General features: G+C 42.3%; 1 protein-coding gene across 1 annotated transcript in view; it reads right to left on the bottom strand.

Annotated features, from left to right (window-relative positions):
* bbs9 (Bardet-Biedl syndrome 9) overlaps nucleotides 1–23,152 on the bottom strand; it is a 264,843-nt gene that overhangs the window by 80,582 nt on the left and 161,109 nt on the right. The window contains 2 exon segments of the mRNA XM_052023724.1: nucleotides 1,309–1,528; nucleotides 17,389–17,571. Coding sequence (XP_051879684.1) covers nucleotides 1,309–1,528; nucleotides 17,389–17,571 — 403 coding nt within the window.

Genomic DNA, 23,152 nt, shown 5'->3' with positions numbered 1-23,152 from the left:
CTTATCATGGGTCACAGGGAAGGAAAATCAACCAACTCCATGGTTTGACCAATGTGGCTCTAGGGGCACACTTATTGTTGACTCTTACCAATATGTGTCTACTTTCTGGGTATTTTTAGGAAAGGGATAAAAGGTTGTTGGGCAACTTGAACACTGCTGTGGCCTATATAGCAGGGTGATTGCCTCACTGGATTATTCACATTATAAATGAACACTTAATTTTCAAACCACAACTTGTTGGCATCTGTATTTTCATGTTTACATTTTACTAAATCTTACACAATTAAATTGTAAAATATAGCATTCGATATTATTAATGGAATAAATAGAGTTCTAAAACTTGAACTGATTTTTTTTTAATTGACCTGAAACATAGAGAGGAGAAGCTAAATCTATTTTAAACCTCAGAAGGTGGTGTGTTTTTAAAAAATTGATGTTTTATAAAGGAAAAAGTAACTTGTACGAGGGTGCAAACTACACACTGGGGTTTGCAAATGAGATTTGTTAAATAAATGCTGCCCCCGTCGGCGACATCCCATGAACGAGCACACTAAAGGCCTGCACTGTCTGAAGATACAACATTCCACAACTTGGTAGAAGAGAAAGAGAAAGTAAATGCAGGGGTTTATTTCTGTACTACCTGAAGACTCCTTAATCTGAAGACAGTGGTTCATTCACATTCTGGGCTTGTCAGACAAATGAGAATATTTCCACTAGTTTCAGACTGAAATCAAGGCAGACTATGGAGCGGATAAAATAAACTCCCTGTTGCAGCAACCTTAAACCCTGTAATAAAACTTGTATGTCATGGATTGCTAAAAATTAATCATTCCTCATAAAGCTGTCCTATGATAGATTAAAGATAAAATCCAGCATTCCAATGCTGTAAGGTTAAAAATGATTTATGTAAAGCCAATACAAATATTTGCTTGAGTGTATTGGAAGAGTGGAGATTGTAAAATGCTTAGAAATGTCAAAGCTACCAACAGTCCACTGAACTTATCTAAAACAGAGGTTTTTCACAACATACAGCTTTTTAATTTTGTGATTCCTTATCTTGCACTATAATAATACTTCACTAAATCTGTTCTTGCAAACAACAGCATGTTATCTGTTAGGTGGTTTGCTCTGTGTAAACCATTATTCCTTTAACACAATGTGACTTATAATATAGCAGATAAGAGCTTGTGTGTTTGCACTCCAAACATTTACTGTCTACTACTGTGACTTTCACATTGAAATACACAGTCACATAAAACAATGCTCACTCTCATTCTAACAGCAGCTCCTCTCCGACGTCATCATTACCTGGTACACTGATTGCCTGCTGTGGGCCGTCTGCAGCTAAAGACAGCCGACCTCCTTTGCTCAGCCTGTCACACAGCAGGGTGATGTGTTTCTTTAACCTGCAGGTATCTTTTGGCATGCTGAGTTGGTTTGTGGGGTTCAATGCCTGGTCCTTGGAGCTTCTCGAAAGACAGGTCCTGAGTAAGTGAACAACAGCCGCATCAACGCACTCCTCCCAGCCCTGCCGAGATCAAGAAATGTAACAACCATTGATTAGATGGGAAATTAGTCTATAAAAGTTGCGATTTCAAATCTACTTCAGATATTCAAAACCGCAGCACCATTTACTTCAGCTCCTGGTGCCTAACAGAAGCTGTGGGTTCCTGTTGCAACACCTTCCTGAAACATTCCATTAACAAGCCAGAGCATCAGGTGCCATTTTTTGTTTGTGCCTAGAGACTGAATAACCCAAGAACCTTAAAAACTATGTCTGGAGGACTAAAGAGCCAGCCTACTTCAGGGATTACATATTAAATAAATAGACTGGGAATATGTAATGATAGAAATGCATTGATTTTGCTTTGTGTACCTTCATGCTGTACCTTAATGACAACAGTTTCACAGATTACATTTTTATTCTGCCTTCAAGGAGATCCATGTCCAGTTAACAAGACCCTGAAATTTACTCGCTGAACTGTTCTGCTTCTCTCTTCTTCACAGTGCTTCTGATAACACAGGTCTTTGACCAAGCCTTTGGTTACCTGTTCTAATACTTCACAATATGTGGAACTCTACCTCAATCTCAAACACCTAGCACATGACTGAGAATATCATTGCACACTTCCCATGTGCATAATTCCCAAATGCTACCAATACTTTAAAAAAACAGTACTTTATATTCATGTCGTATGATTTGCTTTTGCTCAGGATGTACCCAGGTGCTTCAGAGAAAATTAATTGGTTTGATTCTTGAAGTGCAGTCTCTATACTTCTGTAGGTAAATCGTGTCTTTCTTTTACATACGCATGACCAGTTAGCCTGATTTTCTGGCACTGATAGGAAGAGGAGTCTTGCCACGTGCAGCAACCTTCAGTTATCAGTACCACCCTCACCAAAGAGGGCTAATGTTTTAACTGTGCTTTAACTGTGCTTCTCCGTTTAATGAAATCCAAGAGAATGGTTTGTCTTGCTTTAAGTTGCAGCAGCCTTGTTCTGCACAATAACAAGATGCCTTGTGATTTTCTTTACCACAGCAAGGTTGAGGTGTGAGTAAACCGTGTATAAACTCCATTTAAAACCTGGCTGTAAACCACCACATGAGCTGTAACAGTCAGTGAACAGGAATGCACTATAGAGCTGAGTTGTAATGATAACAGTCTCAGCTAGTGGTCTATGTGGAGGAAAATGGAGAGATCTGCAGGTGCTTTGCCACAGTTTTCCATAGTAGCACAACTAAAGGACAGTCAGGCTGGTAATGATGGTAATCCAGAAGAACAATAAACTCAAGAATTTACAATGCCTCTTTTATTTAATTTAGCACAACCCTGCTTAGATATTGGGCAAGTGTGCTGCTTTGTATGACTGCTTACAGCCCAAATTATCTTGCTCTTTAAATGTTAATTTTGAATAGCTTCTTCTTAACTAAATAGGACAAAGAAAATAGACATGAAGTTTTGTTAAATACTTAATAAACAAAATATACATCTCTCCTAATTTAACCTTTCCCAATCAGTGGAGTCTCGGGTAACTTTGGTACTCTGGAATTCTACCAACAACTTAACGGTGGCTACTGGGATCCTTTAAGCTTATAAAAACTTTTAGGTAAATACAAGCCAAAATATAAAACCAATAACAACTACTTAGCTATTTAAATTGCTGTTTGAATATATATTGTTAAAAACATGTCTGGACAGTCGTTGTAAAAGTGGAATTATTTAGACAGGAAATGATGTTATCAAGATCCAAATAAATGGTTTTGTAGATTAATCTTCAAAAGGAAAGGGTTACTTGTTGCCATTTTAAAAGGTGATTATTGACTTCTGTCCAAATTAAATGTTTTAGTTATTAATTCAATGACCAGTGACCATCAGGATTGTGAGGTCTGTTTAGTATAATATTCCAAATAAGCTCAATTGGGTGGACAGGTTGAATATAGCGGTCTGTACAAGAAAAATAAGTGCCAGTTGGAGTTGATGAATGTGTGAATTAAAAGGTCACTCAAACAAGGAGTAAGACAAAAACACTTGGGAGGGATGTAGGAGTTGGCTAAAAGTAATTAAAGTAGATATTATCAATGCTGAAACGATCTTGGAACTAAACATGCTTCAATTACATGATAATTTATGTTAAGAATTTAGACTACTGGTCCGGATAACCAAACTACATTGAATTCATATGCTGTAAGCAAAAGTGGTGGAATGATGTACATCTGTGACTTTGGGTCAAGTCCATTTCAGGAGCCTTCCCAATTCTCATTATTTCAAGATACTGCTCAGTGCAACAGGGAAACTGATCTTTCTCACAAATTAAGGGAAAAATAAAATCTGAGCTTAGTTAGATACAAACAGTTAATGAAATGCCACCTAACTGGTATTTGATTCAGCAAATGGGGAGTGGCAAGGACCCAGGTTCTGCAGAGAATGGGCATGGTGCAGTGGGGATGGGGGAGGGTGAACAATGGGGGAGAGAAATGGCTGGGGGAGAGAAATGGCTGGTGCAGGAGTACAGCAGGCGCCATGGGAACCAGGTCCCATTGCGACTATAGCTGGGGACAGCCAGTCCTCCCTGCCTTCAGTGGGATCAGCCATTGTCAATTCCTAGAGTGCAGAAGATCTGCTTCTGAGTGGGGAACAGGGTCTGCATGCTGCAGATGTTTGAAACCGTTACTGCCTGTTGCAGAATGAAGTGGCATTGCAGGACAGTGCACTTTGAACATGCCTGTTGCTATAAACGGGCAGAACTCATCTCTCAGGAAACTTGGCAAGAGGTGCTCAGGCAGAGGAGAGATTGGCATGGGGCAGGGAAGAGAATGCTGTAGAGTCATTCCTTTGTGCAAACTGCAACCTGTCAACATGCGACGTTAGAGCACTCAGAGAATACATTGGTGTGAATGACGGCTCCAACCAAAAGGTAGCTTGTGTGCCAGAGGTAGAGGTGGAGAGGCATTCAGGATGGTATTGAAACCTCGAGGCCACACACCGAGGACACATAGAAACCCTCGATAGAAGTGGCAGAGGGAGTACACCAATCCACATACTAGCCACCCACCTGCGTATCTGTGGGTCCCACACTGAACTCATCAGCCACCTCAGAACTCAGAGATCCAGACTGGAAACAAGTCACCCTCAGTTCTGACGGAATGTCTAAAGAGCAGTGTGGTGGAACACCAGGGCCCTGAAACAGATGTTCTATTCCAAACTGCATCATGAGAAGAGAACAGCACAGGAGAAAACATTCAAGTGTTCAATCCCTCCTTGAAAAAGTGCAACATCCCCTCCTTTGTGAGGGGCAGGTCATGCCTCACGAGCCTGATTGAATTCTTTGAGGATGTGACAAAGCACATTGAAGAAGATAGAACAGTGGATGTGGTGTACATGAATTTTAGTATGGCGTTTGATAAGGTTCCTCATGGAAGGCTTGTTTAGAAAGTCAGGAGGATCCAGGGAGACTTGGCTGTGTGTATTCAGAATTGGCTCGCCCATAGAAGACAGAGGGTGGTGGTAGATGGAGCATATTCTGCCTGGAGGTCGGCAACCAGTGGTGTTCTACAGGGATCTGTTCTGGGACCCCTACTCTTTGTGATTTTTATAAATGACTTGGATGAAGATGTGGAAGGGCGGGTTAGTATGTTTGCAAATGACACAAAGGTTGGTGGTGTTGTGGATAGTGTAGAAGGTTGCTGTAGGTTACAACAGGGCATTGACAGAATGCAGAGCTGGGCTGAGAAGTGGCAGATGGATTTCAACCTGGAAAAATGTGAAGTGATACACTTTGGAAGATCGAATTTGAAGGCAGAATACGAGGTTAATGGCAGGACTCTTAGCAGTGTGGAGGAACAGAGGGATCTTGGGGTCCACGTCCATAGATCCCTCAAGGTTGCCGCACTGGTTGATGGAGTTGTTAAGAAGGCGTATGGTGTGTTGGCCTTCATTAGTCAGGGTATTGAGTTCAAGAGCCACAAGGTAATGTTGCAGCTCTATAAAACTCAGGTTACACTACACTTGGAGTATTGTGTTCAGTTCTGGTCGCCTCATTATAGGAAGGATGTGGAAGTTTTCAAGAACGTGCAGAGGAGATTTACCAGGATGCTGCATGGATTGGAGATCATGTCTTATGAGGATAGGTTGAGCGAGCTAGAGCTTTTCTCTTTGGAGCGAAGGACGATGAGAAGTGACTTGATAGAGGTGTACAAGATTATAAGAGGTATAGATCGAGTGGACAGTCAGAGACTTTTTCCCAGGGCGAAAATGGCTCACATGAGGAGACATAGTTTTAAGGTGATTGGAGGAAGGTATGAGGTGAGGAGAGTGGTGGGTGCGTGGAACGCACTGCTGGCAGAGGTGGTGGAGGCAGACACATTAGCGACATTTAAGAGACTCTTAGATCGGCACACGAATGATAGAAAAATGCAGGGCTATGTGAGATGGAAGGGTTAGATAGATCTTAGAGCAGGATAAAATGTTGGCACAACATCATGGGTCAAAAGTACTGTGCTGTAATGTTCTATGTTCCTCTTGGGAATCCATGGCCCACGATTACTCAGTGGAGTATTGGGACAGTATTGAGATCTGAGTCCATACATCAAGAGCACACACACAGAAGCCCTGTGTAAATGACAGGAGCAGCAGACCACCCAACAAACTACCCACCCACACACCTCATCAGCGGAAGAATCTGCAATTCCCTCATTGGCCTCAGTTACCTGAGAACCCAAAGAACCAGAGTGATTCATCCATTATCCATGGTGCAAAGTGATGCATTTTGGGAAGTTAAGCCCGGGCTGGACTTGCACAGTATATGGTAGGGCCATGGGGTGAGTTGCAGAACAGAGAGACTAGGGGTACAAGTACATTGTTCCCTGAAGGTGGAAAGACAGGTAGGGTGGTGAAAGTGGCATATGGCATGCTTCCTTCATCAGCTATAGCAGCAAGTACAGGAGTTGGGATGCCATGTAATGGTGTACAGAGCGTTGGTAAGACCACACTTGGAGTATCTTGAGCAGTTCTGATCACCACACTATCGGAAGGATATGATTAAGCTCAAGAGGGTGCAGAAAAGATTCACAAGGATGTTGCTGGAACTGGAGGGCTTCAGTCATAAGGAGAGATTGGATAGGCTGGGACTGTTTTCACTAGAGTGAAGGAGGCTGAGGGGTAACCTTATAGAGGCTTATAAAATTATGAGGGGGATATATAGGGTAGATGATCAGAGACTTTTTCCCAGGCTAGTGAAGTCTAAAAGTCGAGACCATAGCTTTGAGGTGAGAGGGGGAAAGTTTAAAGGAGATGTGCGGGGCAAGTGTTTTTTTTACACAGAAAGTGGTGGGTGCCTGGAACACGCTGCCAGGGGAGGTGGTGGAAGCAGATATAACAGCAATGTTTAAGAGGAATTTAGAAAGGCATATGAACAGGCAGAGAATGGAGGGATATGGACCATGTGCAGGCAGATGGGATTAGTTTAGATTGGCATTATGGTTGGCACAGATATGGTTGGCCGGAGGGCCTGTTCCTGTGCTCTACTGTCCTATGTTCCATGTTCCACATTCACACGTGGCCTCAGAAGCTCCAATGGTCTTCTCCATACAACAGTTGTGTGCCACAAGATGACACAAACACACACACTTTCTAAGTGTTTCCCAAGATAACACTGTAGGCTCCTGGATATTTTGGGATTTTGAGAGATTCAAAAGATGTAGGTTGCTGCAGGAAAGTTTTGCGAAGGCAAAAGGTCAGCCATGATCTGACTGAATGGCAGAGCAGGTACAAGGTGCTAGACTGCCTCTCTGCTTCTATTTCTCATCTTCTTACAAAGGCCCTTAGACAGAATCAGATGGGAACTTGCGCTGAAGCCCCCTGCATTGGTCAAGCAGATCAGAATCAGGATTATTATCACTGACATATGTCGTGAAGTTTGTTGTTTTGCAGCAGCAGTACGGTAAGACAAAGATGTAAAAATTACTGTAAGTTACAAAAATAAATAAATAGTGCAAAAGAGGAATAATTAGGTAGTGTTCATGGACCATTCAGAAATCTGATGGCGGAGGGGAAGAAACTGTTCCTGAAAAGTTAAGTGTGGGTCTTCAGGCTCCTGTACCTCCTCCCCAATGGTAGTAATGTGAAGAGGGCATGTCCTGGGTGGTTAGGGTCCTTAATGATGGATGCTGTCTTCTTGAGGCACTGCTTCTTGAAGATGTCCTCGATGGCAGGGAGGGTTGTGCCCATGATGGAATTGGCTGAGTCTACAACCCTCTGCAGCCTCCATACCAGGCAGTGATGCAACCAGTCTGAATGCTCTCCACTGTACATCTGTAGAAATGTGCAAGAGTCTTTGGTGACATACCAAATCTCCTCAAACTCCTAATGAAGTAGATCTGCTGGCGTGCCTTCTTTGTGATTGCATCAATGCTATGGGCACAAGATAGATCCTCTGAGATGTCGACACCCAGGAACTTGAAGCTGTTCACCCTTTCCACTGCTGACCCCTCAATGAAGAGTGGTGTGGGTTCTCCCGACTTCCTCTTCCTGAAGTCCACAATCAATTCCTTGGTCTTGCTGACATTGAGTGCGAGGTTGTTGATGTGACGCCACCCAACCAGCCGATCTCTCTCACTCCTGTATACCTCCTCATTGCCATCTGAAAGTCTGTCAACACCAGTGGTGTCATCAGCGAATTTATAGATGCCGTTTAAGCTGTGCCAATGTGTAGAGATAGTAGAGCAGTGGGCTAAGCGTGCATCCTTGAGGTGCGCCTGTGTTGATTATCAACTACAAGGAGATATTACTACCGATCCGCACTGACTGTGGTCTCCTGATAAGGAAGTCAAGGATCCAGTTGCAGAGGGAGGTATAGTGGCCCAAGTTTTGAAGCTTGCTGAGTACTGAGGGGATGATGGTGTTGAACACCAAGCTGTAATTGATAAACAGCAGCCTAACATATGTTTTGCTGTTTGTCTAGGTGCTCCAAAGCCAAGTGGAGAGCCAGTGAGATTGCGTCCGCTGTAGACCTGTTGTGGTGGAAGGCAAATTGCAGCGGGTCCAAGTCCCTGCTCAGGCAGGAGTTAATTCTAGTCACGACCAACCTCTCAAAGCACTTCATCGCCATAGATGTGAGTGCCACTGGGCAATAGTCATGAGGCAGCTCACCCTGCTGTTCTTGGGCACCGTATGATAGATGCCCTTCTGAAGCAGGTGGGAACCTCTGACTGCAGCAGTGAGAGGTTGAAGATGTCCTTGAACACTCTAGCCAGTTGGTCGGCACAGATTTTCAGTACCCTGTCGGGGCCTGACACCTTCCGAGGGCTCACCCTCTTGAATGTCATGGCTGATGTTGGCCTCCGAGACAGAGATCACAGGGTTGTCAGATGCTGTGGGGATTAGCACAGGTGTAGTGTTACTCTCCCTTTCAACGCATGCACAAGATCGTTGAGCTCATCAGGGAGTGAAGCATCACTGCCATTAATGCTGTTAGGTTTCGTCTTATAGGAAGTAATGGCATGCAAACCCTGCCACAGCTGTCGTGTGTCCGATTGTATCTCTAACTTCACACGGAATTGCCTTTTTGCTCTCACGATGGCCTTCTGTAGGTCGTACCTGGACTTCTTGTAGGGTTCTGGGTATCTAGTCTTGAACACCACAGATCGAGCCATCAGCAGACTGCAAATCTCCTTGTTCATCCAGGGCTTCTGGTTTGGGAAAACTCGGTATGTTCTCAACGTCATACACTCATCCATGCAGGTCCTGATGAAGTCAGTGACAGCCAAGGTGTACTCATTCAGATACAAAGAGGAATCCCCGAATATGGTCCAGCCTACCGATTCAAAGCAGTCCTGTAAACGCTCCTCTGCCTCCCTTGACCATACCTTCGCAGTCCTCACCACTGTTGGTGTGGTGTTCAGTCTCTAACTATATGTTGGGAGTAGAAGTACAGCCAGGCGATGGGACTTGCCAAAGTGCGGGCATGGGCTGGCACAGTAAGCAGGCACGGTAGTGTAGCGGTTAGCATAACGCTTTACAGCGCCAGTGACCCGGGTTCAATTGTGAAGTAGACAATGCGATCTATTCACTAACACTATTGAAATCTGGTGGACGTCTGCAACTAGCTTATCAGTTTGTGCCTTGTGTATTAGCGTAATGGTGAATTTCAGTGCAAAAAGGGGCAATTCTTAGCACTTTCCCTTAAATATGCTTTGTTAAAGATGCACAGATAATGTGTTTGCAAATGTAATCTAAATTTGTCTTTTTTATTGGGTTTGATGCTGATTGGATATACATTTCCTTGTTTTGATTCAAGGTATCAACATTTTACCAGGATGGAAATAACTACTGGGTATTGTGTAACCAGCTATTTATTTACTTTCAATCAGCTATTTATTTATTTGAAGTAATGCACCTGTTTAAGATGCATATGATTCATAGTATTGATGTGGTATCCACTGTGATTATGGAGGCAAGAATGCAGGGATTCATAGGATGGATTGAAAGGAAGTTATTTTAGCTTATTCTGGTGAAAAATGGAGTCCAGATCAGACACTGTCTGATTTAATGTACTGCTGGAATGTAGGGCTGACTGACCCTGCGTGATCTCTGTGTACCCTGTGTGTCAGTACAAAGTGAATTTAGTGAGAGTCATTAAAAACTTTTGAACAAAAAGCATGGACTCTGGTATTCTGGAGTACAAACTAAGTGCTGGGAGCACTTGGAAGTATTAGTGTTTTGTGAAATGCAGGTAATGTGTCAATGGCGAACGGTTCTGTCCCGTGGGTGAGTGCTGGTATGGCAATCACTGTCTGAGCACTTGTTGGACCATCACTGATGTACTGTGCAGGGACCTCTGAGAATTCCCAATAAATTATTCATACATAATTTACAATAAAAAAAAGGAGAGGAATTTCTGCAGCACTTTTCATGACGTCAGGATGTTCCAAAGCACTGAATAGCCAATAAAATTCTGCTGCATAATTTCTGGTGCAGTATAGGAAATGTGGCAGCCAAATTTTCAGAGCATTTTCATAAACAACAATGTGCGGGCGCAGTAGTGTAGTGGTTAGCGTAACGCTTTACAGCGCCAGCGACCCGGGTTCAAATCCAGCCACTGTCTGTAAGGAGTTTGTACGTTCTCCCCGTGTCTGCGTGGGTTTCCCCCGGGTGCTCCGGTTTCCTCCCACATTCCAAAGACGTATAGGTTAGGAAGTTGTGGGCATGCTATGTTGGTACTGGAAGCATGGCGACACTTGCAGGCTGCCCCCCAAATCACTACACAAAAAGACGTATTTCACTGTCTTTCGATGTACATGTGACTAATAAAGATATCTTATCTAAGCATTCTTGATGGTGGTGTAGCAGTGATCAGGTGATGAAATGCAGGAGGGCCAGAGAGGACACAACAGGGAGGGAAAGGAGCTGGAGACAACACTAAGCTCAAGGGTTGGTGGTCAGCATAGCTACATTAGATTCATTACAGATAGATGGATAGATATCTTTATTAGTCACATGTACATCGAAACACACAGTGAAATGCATCTTTTGCGTAGTGTTCTGGGGGCAGCCCGCAAGTGTCACCACGCTTCCGGTGCCAACATTGCATGCCCACAACTTCCTAATCTGTACATCTTTGGAATGTGGGAGGAAACCAGAGCACCTGGAGGAAACGTGTGCAGACACGGGGAGGCCGTACAAACTCCTTACAGACAGTGGCTGGATTTGAACCCGGGTCGCTGGCGCTGTAAAGCGTTACGCTAACCACTACACTACTGCGCCCGCACATTGTTGTTTATGAAAATGCTCTGAAAATTTGGCTGCCACATTTCCTATACTGCACCAGAAATTATGCAGCAGAATTTTATTGGCTATTCAGTGCTTTGGAACATCCTGACGTCATGAAAAGTGCTGCAGAAATTCCTCTCCTTTTTTTTATTGTAAATTATGTATGAATAATTTATTGGGAATTCTCAGAGGTCCCTGCACAGTACATCAGTGATGGTCCAACAAGTGCTCAGACAGTGATTGCCATACCAGCACTCACCCACGGGACAGAACCGTTCGCCATTGACACATTACCTGCATTTCACAAAACACTAATACTTCCAAGTGCTCCCAGCACTTAGTTTGTACTCCAGAATACCAGAGTCCATGCTTTTTGTTCAAAAGTTTTTAATGACTCTCACTAAATTCACTTTGTACTGACACACAGGGTACACAGAGATCACGCAGGGTCAGTCAGCCCTACATTCCAGCAGTACATTAAATCAGACAGTGTCTGATCTGGACTCCATTTTTCACCAGAATAAGCTAAAATAACTTCCTTTCAATCCATCCTATGAATCCCTGCATTCTTGCCTCCATAATCACAGTGGATACCACATCAATACTATGAATCATATGCATCTTAAACAGGTGCATTACTTCAAATAAATAAATAGCTGATTGAAAGTAAATAAATAGCTGGTTACACAATACCCAGTAGTTATTTCCATCCTGGTAAAATGTTGATACCTTGAATCAAAACAAGGAAATGTATATCCAATCAGCATCAAACCCAATAAAAAAGACAAATTTAGATTACATTTGCAAACACATTATCTGTGCATCTTTAACAAAGCATATTTAAGGGAAAGTGCTAAGAATTGCCCCTTTTTGCACTGAAATTCACCATTACGCTAATACACAAGGCACAAACTGATAAGCTAGTTGCAGACGTCCACCAGATTTCAATAGTGTTAGTGAATAGATCGCATTGTCTACTTCACAAATACCCACTGCTTCTGCACTGTATCCAGCACTAGTTAACACAAGTCAGTCATTTTCCCATTTGTAAGCAAGAAAGTATACAGGTGACAGTGGCTTTCAGGAGGGAAACAAAATATGTTAAGAAGTGCAGTATGCCAAGTAAAGGAAAGAACTCTTCACGCTGGGGATTACAGCATCTTGACATGTTGGAAAGAGAAGAAAAAAATTATAAATGAAGACAAATGTTCCATTGTTCTGGAGTCCTCTGGTTTACCGATATGGAAAATTTTAAGAACAATACAAACACACACTTGTTTTGTTTGTGCTTCTGAATACTGTCTCCTGTAAGTCTGCCTAAAGAATATGAACAGAGAAAACTAGAAGTTTACAAATCCCATACCAGATTCCTGGCACTGGGCCTGATCTCCCAAGAACCTGTGAAATTGTTTGTCCATCAGATTAACATCAAACTTTTAAAGTGATGGACACATCATAGAGACAACGTTGCACCCTTTGTCTCATTATCAACAGTACTTGTCTGTTCTGAAAGTTTGCCTAAAGGATATTTGAATGTTGATTTGTAACAAGGCATTGTTTTTTTTTACTTTGAGGTGTACACAACCACTAAATATTTTAAGGATAACGTGTTTTAACTGCAGACAAAGTTTACATCTTTTCTTTCAGAAGGGCTCCAGAGAGTGCTTATGTAAAAGATTGGGTTTAGCTCATTAACTGCAGTCGGCCACAAGCAACATTTTTCAATGGAATTGTGTATTTGTGTAAACTATTGTGTTGATCTTTATAGACTAATTAAGTCTGGCTTTACTTTAAGCAAACTCTCTTCAACCCGAAGAACACAAATCTCAGTTCCTCCCTTTTTATTTCACTTCGTAAGTTGATCAAAAATCTCATTGACATCAACCTCCCAAAACACAAAGCACTATTTGAAATTTGGACTTCACTGAATTACAGTTTGTGTATACTAATAAATAAATTAAAAACAAGCAAACCAAATAAACATTCTGCCAACAGTGTAGAGGCTGGTTGATCTTGGAAAAAGTGTGTTCTTCAAATTATGCCAGAGAATCTTTCACAATTACCTAAATTAATAGAGGATTATCCTTCCATAACTCCGTGAAAGTGGCAACTTTCAAAGTAAGGCGTTTGACAAGGTTTCACATGGTAGGCTTCTTCAGGTCAGAGGGCATGGGATCCAGGGAGGCTTGGCCGTGTGGATTCAGAATTGGCTTGCCTGTAGAAAGCAGAGGGTTGTAGTGGAGGGAGTGCATTCAGATTGGAGGGTTGTGACTAGTGGTGTCCCACAAGGATCAGTTCTGGGACCTCTACTTTTCGTGATATTTATTAATGACTTGGATGAGGGGATAGAAGGGTGGGTTAGCAAGTTTGCAGATGACACAAAGGTCGGTGGTGTTGTGGATAGTGTGGAGGACTGTCGAAGATTGCAGAGGGATATTGATAGGATGCAGAGCTGGGCTGAGAGGTGGCAGATGGAGTTCAATCCGGAGAAGTGTGAGGTGGTACACTTTGGAAGGACAAACTCCAAGGTGGAGTACAAGGTTAATGGCAGGATTCTGGGTAGTGTGGAGGAGCAGAGGGATCTAGGGGTTCATATCCACAGATCACTGAAAGTTGCCTCACAGGTGGATAGGGTAGTTAAGAAAGCTTATGGGATGTTAGCTTTCATAAGTCGTGGGATCGAGTTTAAGAGCCGCGAGGTAATAACACAGCTCTACAAAACTCTGGTTAGACCACACTTGGAGGAGTGTGTCCAGTTCTGGTCGCCTCATTATAGGAAGGATGTGGAAGCGTTGGAAAGGGTGCAGAGGAGATTTACCAGGATGCTGCCTGGTTTGGAGAGTATGGATTATGAGGAGAGACTAAGGGAGCTAGGGCTTTACTCTTTGGAGAGAAGGAGGATGAGGGGAGACATGATAGAGGTATACATTAAGAGGAATAGATAGAGTAGACAGCCAGCACCCCTTTCCCAGGGCACCAATGTTCAATACAAGCAGGCATGGCTTTAAATTAATGGGTGGGAAGTTCAAGGGAAATATCAGAAGGAGGTTTTTCACCCAGAGAGTGGTTGGTATATGGAATGCGCTGCCTGGGGTAGTGGTGGAGGCAGGTACACTGGTCGAGTTCAAGAGATTGTTAGATAAACATATGGAGGAATTTAAAATAGGGGGATATGTGGGAGGAAGGGGTTAGATAGTCTTAGGCGTGGTTTAAAGGTCGGCACAACATGGTGGGCCGAAGGGCCTGTATTGTGTTCTATTGTTCGATGGTTCTATGGTAAAGAAGGCACATGGCATGCTTGTCTTCATTAGTCAGGGTGTTCAGTATAAAAGTTGGGAAGTCTTGTTGCAGCTGTATGAAACTTTGGTTAGGCACTTTTGGAGTATTGTGTGCAGTTCTGGTTGCCCCATTACAGGAAGGATGTGGAGGCTTTGGAGAGGTTCACCAGGATGTTGCCTGTATTGGAGAGCATCAACTACAAGGAGTTGGTTGATTTCTCCAGAATGTTGGAGGCTGAGGGGCGACCTGATGGAAGTATATAAAATTATGAGAGATGCAGAAAGAGTATATAGTCAGACTCTTTTTCCTAGGGTGGAAATGTTAAATACTAGAGGGCATAGTTTTAAAAGTGAGAAGGAAGGGAATGGAGGGATAATGGACCACGTACAAGCAGATGTACAGTTTAAGTTGGCACCAGGATCAGCATAGGCATCATGGCTGAAGGGCCTGTTCCAGTGCTATACTGTTGTATGTTCTGTTAAACTCCCTCAGCATTGGCTCAGACCAATTTTAAACATTCAGTTTCTGAAGTAGGTTGATTGCTTTTTGATGCAGAGTTTGAATTAAAGAGCATTAATCAGGAAAACGTGAGCTCTCAGCTACTGATGACACCAAAGTACTCTCTAGACCCCTCCACTGCCTCCAAACTGTAAGACTGCTTATCTGACATGCACCACTGAATGAGTAAAAATGTCCTCCAATGAGATATAGGGAAGAGTGAAGCCACTGTCTTCAATCCTTTCCACGTCACTGAATCCATCCCTCTCCCTGACAGCGGTCTAAAACTGGACATCCTGTCATATTTGATCACATGGCGAGATCTGGATCACATTTTGGTGCCTTCAGTGCAACATTTTCTGACAGTCTCCACTCAGCTCATCTGATGCTGAATCCTGCATTAAAGTCTATTTTATGTAGACTTGACCAGGCCAAGGGATTGATAAAGTCATCGACCTGAAACGTTAATTCTGCTTCTCTCTCCACAGAAGCTGCCTGACCTGCATCTACAGTATGTTACCTAAGAGAAGTGAGAGGCAACTATGCTGGAGGGTGATCCTGGAGTGGCAAGTGGTTATGGAACAATGAGCTTTACAGGAAACACAAGACAGACTATTCGGTCCAACCGATTCACGCTGGCATTTATACTTGACAACACTTAACGTGGTGCAAGACAATGCTTCCAATTACTCAGAGAGCAGGCTGGACCATCACCTTACTTGAAGAAATGTAGAGACTTGGATTGCCTGCACTGTCGTGTGTCGTTGTTGAGTGAGTGATACTTTTGTGTAACAAAAACAGTGACAGATTTGTCCTGAAAGGAAGAGTGACGAGTCTGAGTGATGAGTTGAGGACAGCAAGCTGACTCATGGTGGCGCCTCCAGGGTTGTTGACATCAGAAAATTTACTGTCACATATAAAAAAAGTCCTTATTTAATAGCTAAGAAAGTATTGGTTATTAAATAAAGAAATGAAACATAGAAGAATCCTTTTTCCATTTTTGTTTGAAGTTAAAGCCATAAAGTACCTGACCTGAGTCAAACAAGGTAAGAAGGTATGCTATTTGTTTGTCAAGAGGGCACTGCGAGGACACAATCCCAAAATTAGCAGCAAGGGAACAGAAGCTCCTTGAGCATTAACTTCACTCACTCAGCTTTCAATGAAGTAGGAAAAATTCTTTCAGGAGAAACAGTGAAAATGAAGGAAAAGAAAACAAGTACTGCATTAAATTAATGTGTGCCTCAAGTTGTCAAGAATAGAGAGCTTTCAAAATACTGTGGAGCTTTGGTATGCTCCAGTGCATTCTGGAGTCAATGAAGTGTTGTGCTTTAAAGCAGTTATGAATGTTTAGCTGTGGTATCGGTTGGAAGATTACTGGCCACAACCACAGAGCCCTTCACCAAGAGCATGGTAAGATATCTACTGAACAGGCAGCTTATAATGGCCAGGACCAGCCTATTGCTATAATGACCTATTGCTCACCTCCGAGCTACATGATGGGGAAGTCTTGCACTGCTGCATAAATATCTGTAATGGGAACATGTTCATCGGTTCACTCAGGCTTCTCACTGATGTTGGTAATTATGCTACCCCTCACATTAATACTACACTGCAATATTTAAGTCACTCACTGAGATGGCAAGTTTAAATGGAGAAATGATGAAAAGGGTAAATTATGGAATTAGTATTTCACACTATGTTAATATATTATAGCGTTGTCTCATTTCTTACTAATTTAATTGGAGTTAGGAGGACAAACAGCTGTGATCGAGCTGATAGCTGTTACTACTGTTCCATTACACGGCTATGTAGGATTTTAGGAAGAAAGAAAATGCAATGTGGAGGTAATTGTTCTTCCCAGCTTGTTTGGTCATTGGGGATTGTAATCTGTATAGAAGCAGGTTCAGACAGAGCAGAGGGAGGGGAGAGAGTGAGACAGGTTGGCTGATGAGTGACTGTTGTAGGTGGGGAAGATGCCAAAAGTCAGGATGACAGCAGGAAGTGCAAGGAACAAGGCCATGTGACAACACTGACACAGATCCCCCTTTAAATCATAGCTGCTTGTGCACTCAATGAGTTCTGAGGGCTCATGTGCAAAGAGCAGGTCCACCTCTGGACTTTGTTTTGGATCAGTGTGGATGTGGAATAGATTCCTGGCAAAAACAGCTGACGTTGATTAATTCTTTCAATATATAAAGACAGCTCAACACCAGCAGCCAGAAGCTGGAACATTGGTTGAAGATTACTTACTGCAGCAAGTACTGACTGAGATTAGACAGCCCAAGCACAGGAGGCTGTGCTACTGGATCAGGGGGCTACCATCCATGCAGGATGAAACACTCACCAGTTCCTGGGTGTCCTGGGTCAGGGGTAGAATTGCAGCTTCCAGGATGGCCATCTGATCTCTGCTCAAGTTCTGCCACAGACCAATCAACAGGACCGTCAGCTGTGTGGCACTCTTCAGCCTGGTGAAGGCTTGGTACAGTTTGGCCTGGTTCTCCTCCGCAGCATCAGCTAGAGCCATAATCTGAAGCAAATGATAACAGATTTACTACAATAATAAACTACTTTTAAACAGGCTCCTGTACAAATGTGAAGAATTTCCAACTTGTCACAAGGGTCCCGATAAAAACCTGGCAGCTTTCCATGGAAAGAAGAAAATTAAACTTTATTGATGTCAACTAAAAGAATTCACATTATCTCATACTGGTTGTAAAAAAGCTCAAGTGAGCAAGCATTATAAATGTATCCCCATATTCATATTATGGCTGGAAAGCTGCTGATCTGGAATTTTTCAGCAGTGGCCTCACAGTCAGAATCCTCTGGCCAATTTCCTGAAGCATTTAGTAAGAGATTCCTTCATAATACTGACTGCTTCTCATTACTTGGCTGATTACTGCTCCTCTCTATCTGCCTAGCTTCTGCTATGATCCTGGACAGTGAAGGAGCTGGACTACTGCCAACATCTGGTACCAAGTCATAATGAAATAAAAACAGAAACTACTAGAAAACTCAGCAGGTCAGGCAGCATCTGCAGAAAAGAAAGAGCATCTGCAGCTTTTTTTGATTGTCATTTATTTTGATGTGACCCTCTCAGGGCTGTTGTTTCTGGGAAGATGCTGAAGCTGCCACTGGAAGTCCTTTAACCGAATCCCCTTTTTAGGACTCAACAGGCTTCTCCACACACTTTTTACTTCACTGGAACTTCAAGCAATTACTCTTTGCTTGCTTTTAGCTTTTCAAATAGATGGATGGAATGAGGGAGGAAATAAGAGGGCAGCAGTTATGAAACTGGACTAGCAGTCAAAAGGTCGTAGACCTAAAACTTAGCAAAAGTAGGAAACTAAATGAAACAGTTGAGAGATGACAGTGAAAGTCACCATTTTGTTGTAAAGGTTTATCAGTGTTCTTCAGGCAAAAGTCATCAGCCCAGGCTGCCAACCTACCCAGTTCAGCCTTCATGTGACTACAGTACAATATATTATGGGGATGAACTTTATTGCCTCATCACTATTGCTCACAATTTAAACATTTACCCTCAGGAGGAATCTCTGGACATTTCCCTGAATGATTGCTCCCATGCTCATCGGAGTTAAACTTCTTACTGCCAAGTACATTCACAGAGCCATTCAGCACCTCGACCCACTGCATCTGTGCCAGCCACCTGGTAACACTGTACACCTATGCTAATTCCATTTCTCAGCATTCAGCTTGTAGCTTTCTATGCCAGGGTATTCCAAGTGCCTGTCTAGATACTTCTTAACTGTTGTGGGAGTCTCTGGCTCCTGAGGCAGTGCGTTCCAGATTCCAACTTCCCTCTCGGTGAAAGAATTTCTCATATCCCCTCTAAACCTTCTACCCCTTACCTTGTCCATGCTCTCTGGTTTATAGACATCTCTGTTAAGGGGTAACTTTTCTTACAATCTACCTTGTCTATGTTGACAGAATTCTCCAGAGGGTTAGTGTTTTGAATTTTGCCCCAGTTAATGAAGGTGAGTTTCTTGTATGCTTTCTCACTATTTTATCTACCTATGCTACCTTTAGGGATCTATGGGCTTATACATGAACATCCCTCTGTTTCTCAGTACTTCCTGTAGTCCTACCATTCACTGTGTATGCCTTACCCTTTGTGTCCTTCTAAAATGCATCAGCTCACACACATCAGGATTAGATTCCATCTGCCATTGATCTGTCCTTCGTACCACCTGACCAATAGTCAGTAGTCTGTAACCGAAGACTACTCCCATTATCAATGCCATCTATAATTTTGTCATCTGTATATTTATTAATCATACCTCCTACATTCACATCCAGATCATTAATATATACAGTATAACAAGCAACTAAGGTCCCAGTACCAATCCCTCTGGTACACCACTGGTTATGGGCTTCCAATAGCAAAGTCAGCTCTTGACTATCATCCTCTACTGTCACCGAGCTAAGTACGAGGCCAAGTGGTCTACTTCTATTTTCTTTTCCAAGCCAGTTTCTGATTTAATTTACCAAATTGCCCTTGTTCTCATGGGTTTTATCTTTTGGACCAGTCTCCCACGTGGGACTTCATGAAAAGTCTTAGTGAAGTCCAGGTAGCTAACATCAACCACACTATCCTCACCAAGACACTTAGTCATATCGTCAAAAAATTCTATCAATTTGGTCAGACAGTATTTCCCTTACCAAACATCATGGTCTGTAATTACCTGGCTTATCCCTGCTACCCTTCTTGAAGAACAGTACCATATTTGCTGTTCTCCAGTCATCTAGCACCTCACCTATGGCCACAGAAGATTTGAAAATCCCCGTCAGAGTCCCAGCAATCTTCTCCTTTGCCTCCTAAAGCAGCCTGATATGCATCTCATCAGTCCCTGGGAATTTACCCACTTTTAAACCCACTCAGGCATATCAGACCTCCTATTTTTCCATTGTAATTTGTTCTAAAATTCCACTACCCCCACCCTAAATTCTCCATCTACAATGTCCTTCTCCATGGTGAATACAGATGAGAAGTATTCATTTATGACCTCTCTTGCATCTTCTGGCTCCAGGTCCAGATTGCCAATTTTGGTCCCTAATGGGCCCTACTCTTTTTCTGGTTACCCTCTCTCCCTTAATATACTTGTAAAAGGTTTTGGGATTTTCCTCAATCCACTTTATCACTTTACTTAAACTACAATGGAATGCTGCTCAAATCTTACTTGCACGCAGAACCTGTGCAAGTCACATAAAGGTCTAAGCCATACAGCCGACAGATAATGTAATCACATCTGGTGCAAGGTGTTTGCTGGAACATTATTGGTACTTCGTGGGACTGACTGCTCTCTAGTACCAAGAAATGACTGCAATCTATCACTGTTCAAAGACGATATGGCAAATTCCTGAGCTAGGAAGGAGCAGCGATTTGTAAGTGGTGCCAGAGAAAGATAGGAATGAAAATTGTTTGGAATCTGTCACATGAGCACCTAAAGAATGAGCCGGATAAATAAGGCTGAATGACCTTCCTTGGTTTCTGCATTCTCATTTTTCCTGTAAATTCATGATGCAACTTCGATAGCATAACAATGAAAATGCTGGAAATACTCAGCAGGACAGGCAGCACCCAGAGAGAGAAAAACAGAGTAAACATTTTTAAAGGTCGGCACCCTTTCAGCATTGACCTAAAACGTTACCTCTTTCTCCAGAGAGTTCGATTATTTCAGATCTCCAACATCTGTCATGTTGTGCTTTTGAATTATCATAGAACAGTACAGCACAATACAGGCCCTTCGGCCCACAATATTGTGCCGACCTTTAAACCTCACCTAAGACTATCTAACCCCTACATTACAATTAGATAGGATAAATTTGGTTTGAGCAGAATGAAATCCCCAGAATAAGTAGCTGGATTAAAATTGACCTTAAACATTATACAAGCATGGAAATCCATTTAGATTCACAAGCACATACAATTTACAGGTTGTAACTCAATAGAAATCGCATAAACAAAACTTTGTAATTTTTTATGATGTGAAATCTATTTTTGATTACTGTTTGAAAACAAACTAACCTAAGTGGCCTTATGATTGATGCAAATTTTTATATTAAAAACAAGCAACAAAAGTAATAAGGAGTCAATAAAAAGGACAATTAAACCAGAGGTGAAATATGTTCCAGGTTGCCCAATATAGTGAGTGCTCCCCTAGTTAAAACATTGCAAAATTTTATTTGCAGTTATGTGTAAAACACACAGTTGTTGACAAAGCAATGAAGTCATCAAGGCCACAGGGGAATAAACCTCTGTTATGGGAATCAATCAGTTGGGGTAAGATCACACATGGATGACCTGGAACTTTGGTAAATTGTGGAAACTTTAAATGGTAAACAAGGATGTGTAGCAAGGTTGAGACCAATCTGTGTTGTGATAAGACTCAGTGATGACTTGCCATGAATAATGCAGCCTTGCAATGAAGATTCAGTTCATTGTAGACAGTGGGAAAAACCCATTGGTACTGACATGCTAAAAGCATCTGATCATGAAGAGCAGGAGCTTTAATTATTGATTCACAACAGACACAGGGCAAGGAACCACTCCCCCATGGCCAAAACGTGAGACCCCTCCAATCCCACATTTCCTAACAGGTTTAGGATTCACACATTGAGCCCAGCCCATAGTTTGGAACAACTGATAAACCACCAGGAATGTACAGCCTGCATAATGTTATAGAAAATACAATCCCCCTATTTCGATAACAAGCTAGCATCACTTGAGTTTTCCTCCTAGTTTTTGATCAGTCACTGATCTTATTACCACCGTACATATCACTTTGACTTGCCCATTGTTCTCTTTGGCCTAAACTTCTGTACCAAAAATATTAGTAAGGTCAAACTGAGTGCAAAATCCCTCAGAATTGTTAACTACATTGTCAGTGAAACCTTCATTGTTCTCTAGGATTAAGAGTCAGTTACAGAGTCTTTGAAGGAGGTTTATAAACATTTTAGCTGCCTGCCTAACCATTGTGATCTGTTTGCGAAAAAGGCAAACTTTAGTTCAAATGGAGTGAAATTCACCTTTAAAATCTTGGCATAAATGTAAATAAACTGTAGCACAATTAATCTAAACTAGTTGTTTCAACAATCAGATGATAGCAAAATTATACCCTCTCGTTTCAAGAGTTGGGCAGAGCTCCAACTTTGTATCATTGTCAGTGGCAGTGCCAACTGGTGCCAATCTGGTCTCATACATACTCAGATCAAAGTCTGCAGTGGCAGAGAAGTCAAAATTTGTTAGCAAAAGATCTCAGGGGTTTTGAAAATTTATTCAAAGCAGAATTAGACTCCTGTGAGAAACCAGCTCCTACAGAATGGGTAAAAGAATCCTAATCCTGAATCAAATGATACCTTGTTCCAAGATTCCTTTCTGTTGTCCTTTAGAGCAATTTACTAATTATAATTCACGATTTACAAAGCCTCCCTCAACATGGCACACTGACAGACAATATTTTTTCCTTTGAAAGTCTAAAGGTTAATTTGTATTTGTCAGCTTCCCCATCCCTTTCTCTAACCCAGGGAATGTACTGTCTAATGTTGTTGGGTGGATACCCTTTCCATCTGTGGAAGATACAATTCACAAGTGCCATTACTGTTGTGACTGATTTTCATGTGAATAACTGACTCCCTCCCCTCTGACTCAATAACAATTTCTCTCCAGCCTTTTCCCAACATCTGTTAAATCAGATATTTTTAACATGTAGAATGATAGAGCTAATCATAATTTTTTTGAATTGCATTTTCATTAAGAGGATTGGACAAGATTGCTTCTTTAAGCATTACCCAATAAACCTTATTTTCCCAAAGATTCACTCTCCTTTGCAAAATGTGCGTCCGTATGTGCAGTGATGTGCAATGTAGAGCAAGAGAAAAAGCCTTGCGTTTCTTCAGTACCTTCCATGACGTCTGGACATTGCTAAAGCACTTTGCAGTCTCTAAGCTACTCGCCAAGAGCAGCCAATTGTGGTTTAGGAAAACAAGCATCTAATTTAAACATAGCAAACTTCCACAAGCAGAACCAGGAGAGCTACTTCCTGCTGAAGTCCAGGACTGCAGCATTCAAATCAGGTGACCCTGACCTTTAC

Source organism: Pristis pectinata, chromosome 9 (assembly GCF_009764475.1).
Source record: "Pristis pectinata isolate sPriPec2 chromosome 9, sPriPec2.1.pri, whole genome shotgun sequence".
Classification (NCBI taxonomy): Eukaryota; Metazoa; Chordata; class Chondrichthyes; order Rhinopristiformes; family Pristidae; genus Pristis; species Pristis pectinata.
The sequence above is the reverse complement of the archived record's forward strand: the minus strand, read 5'-3'. Positions and strand labels throughout refer to the sequence as shown.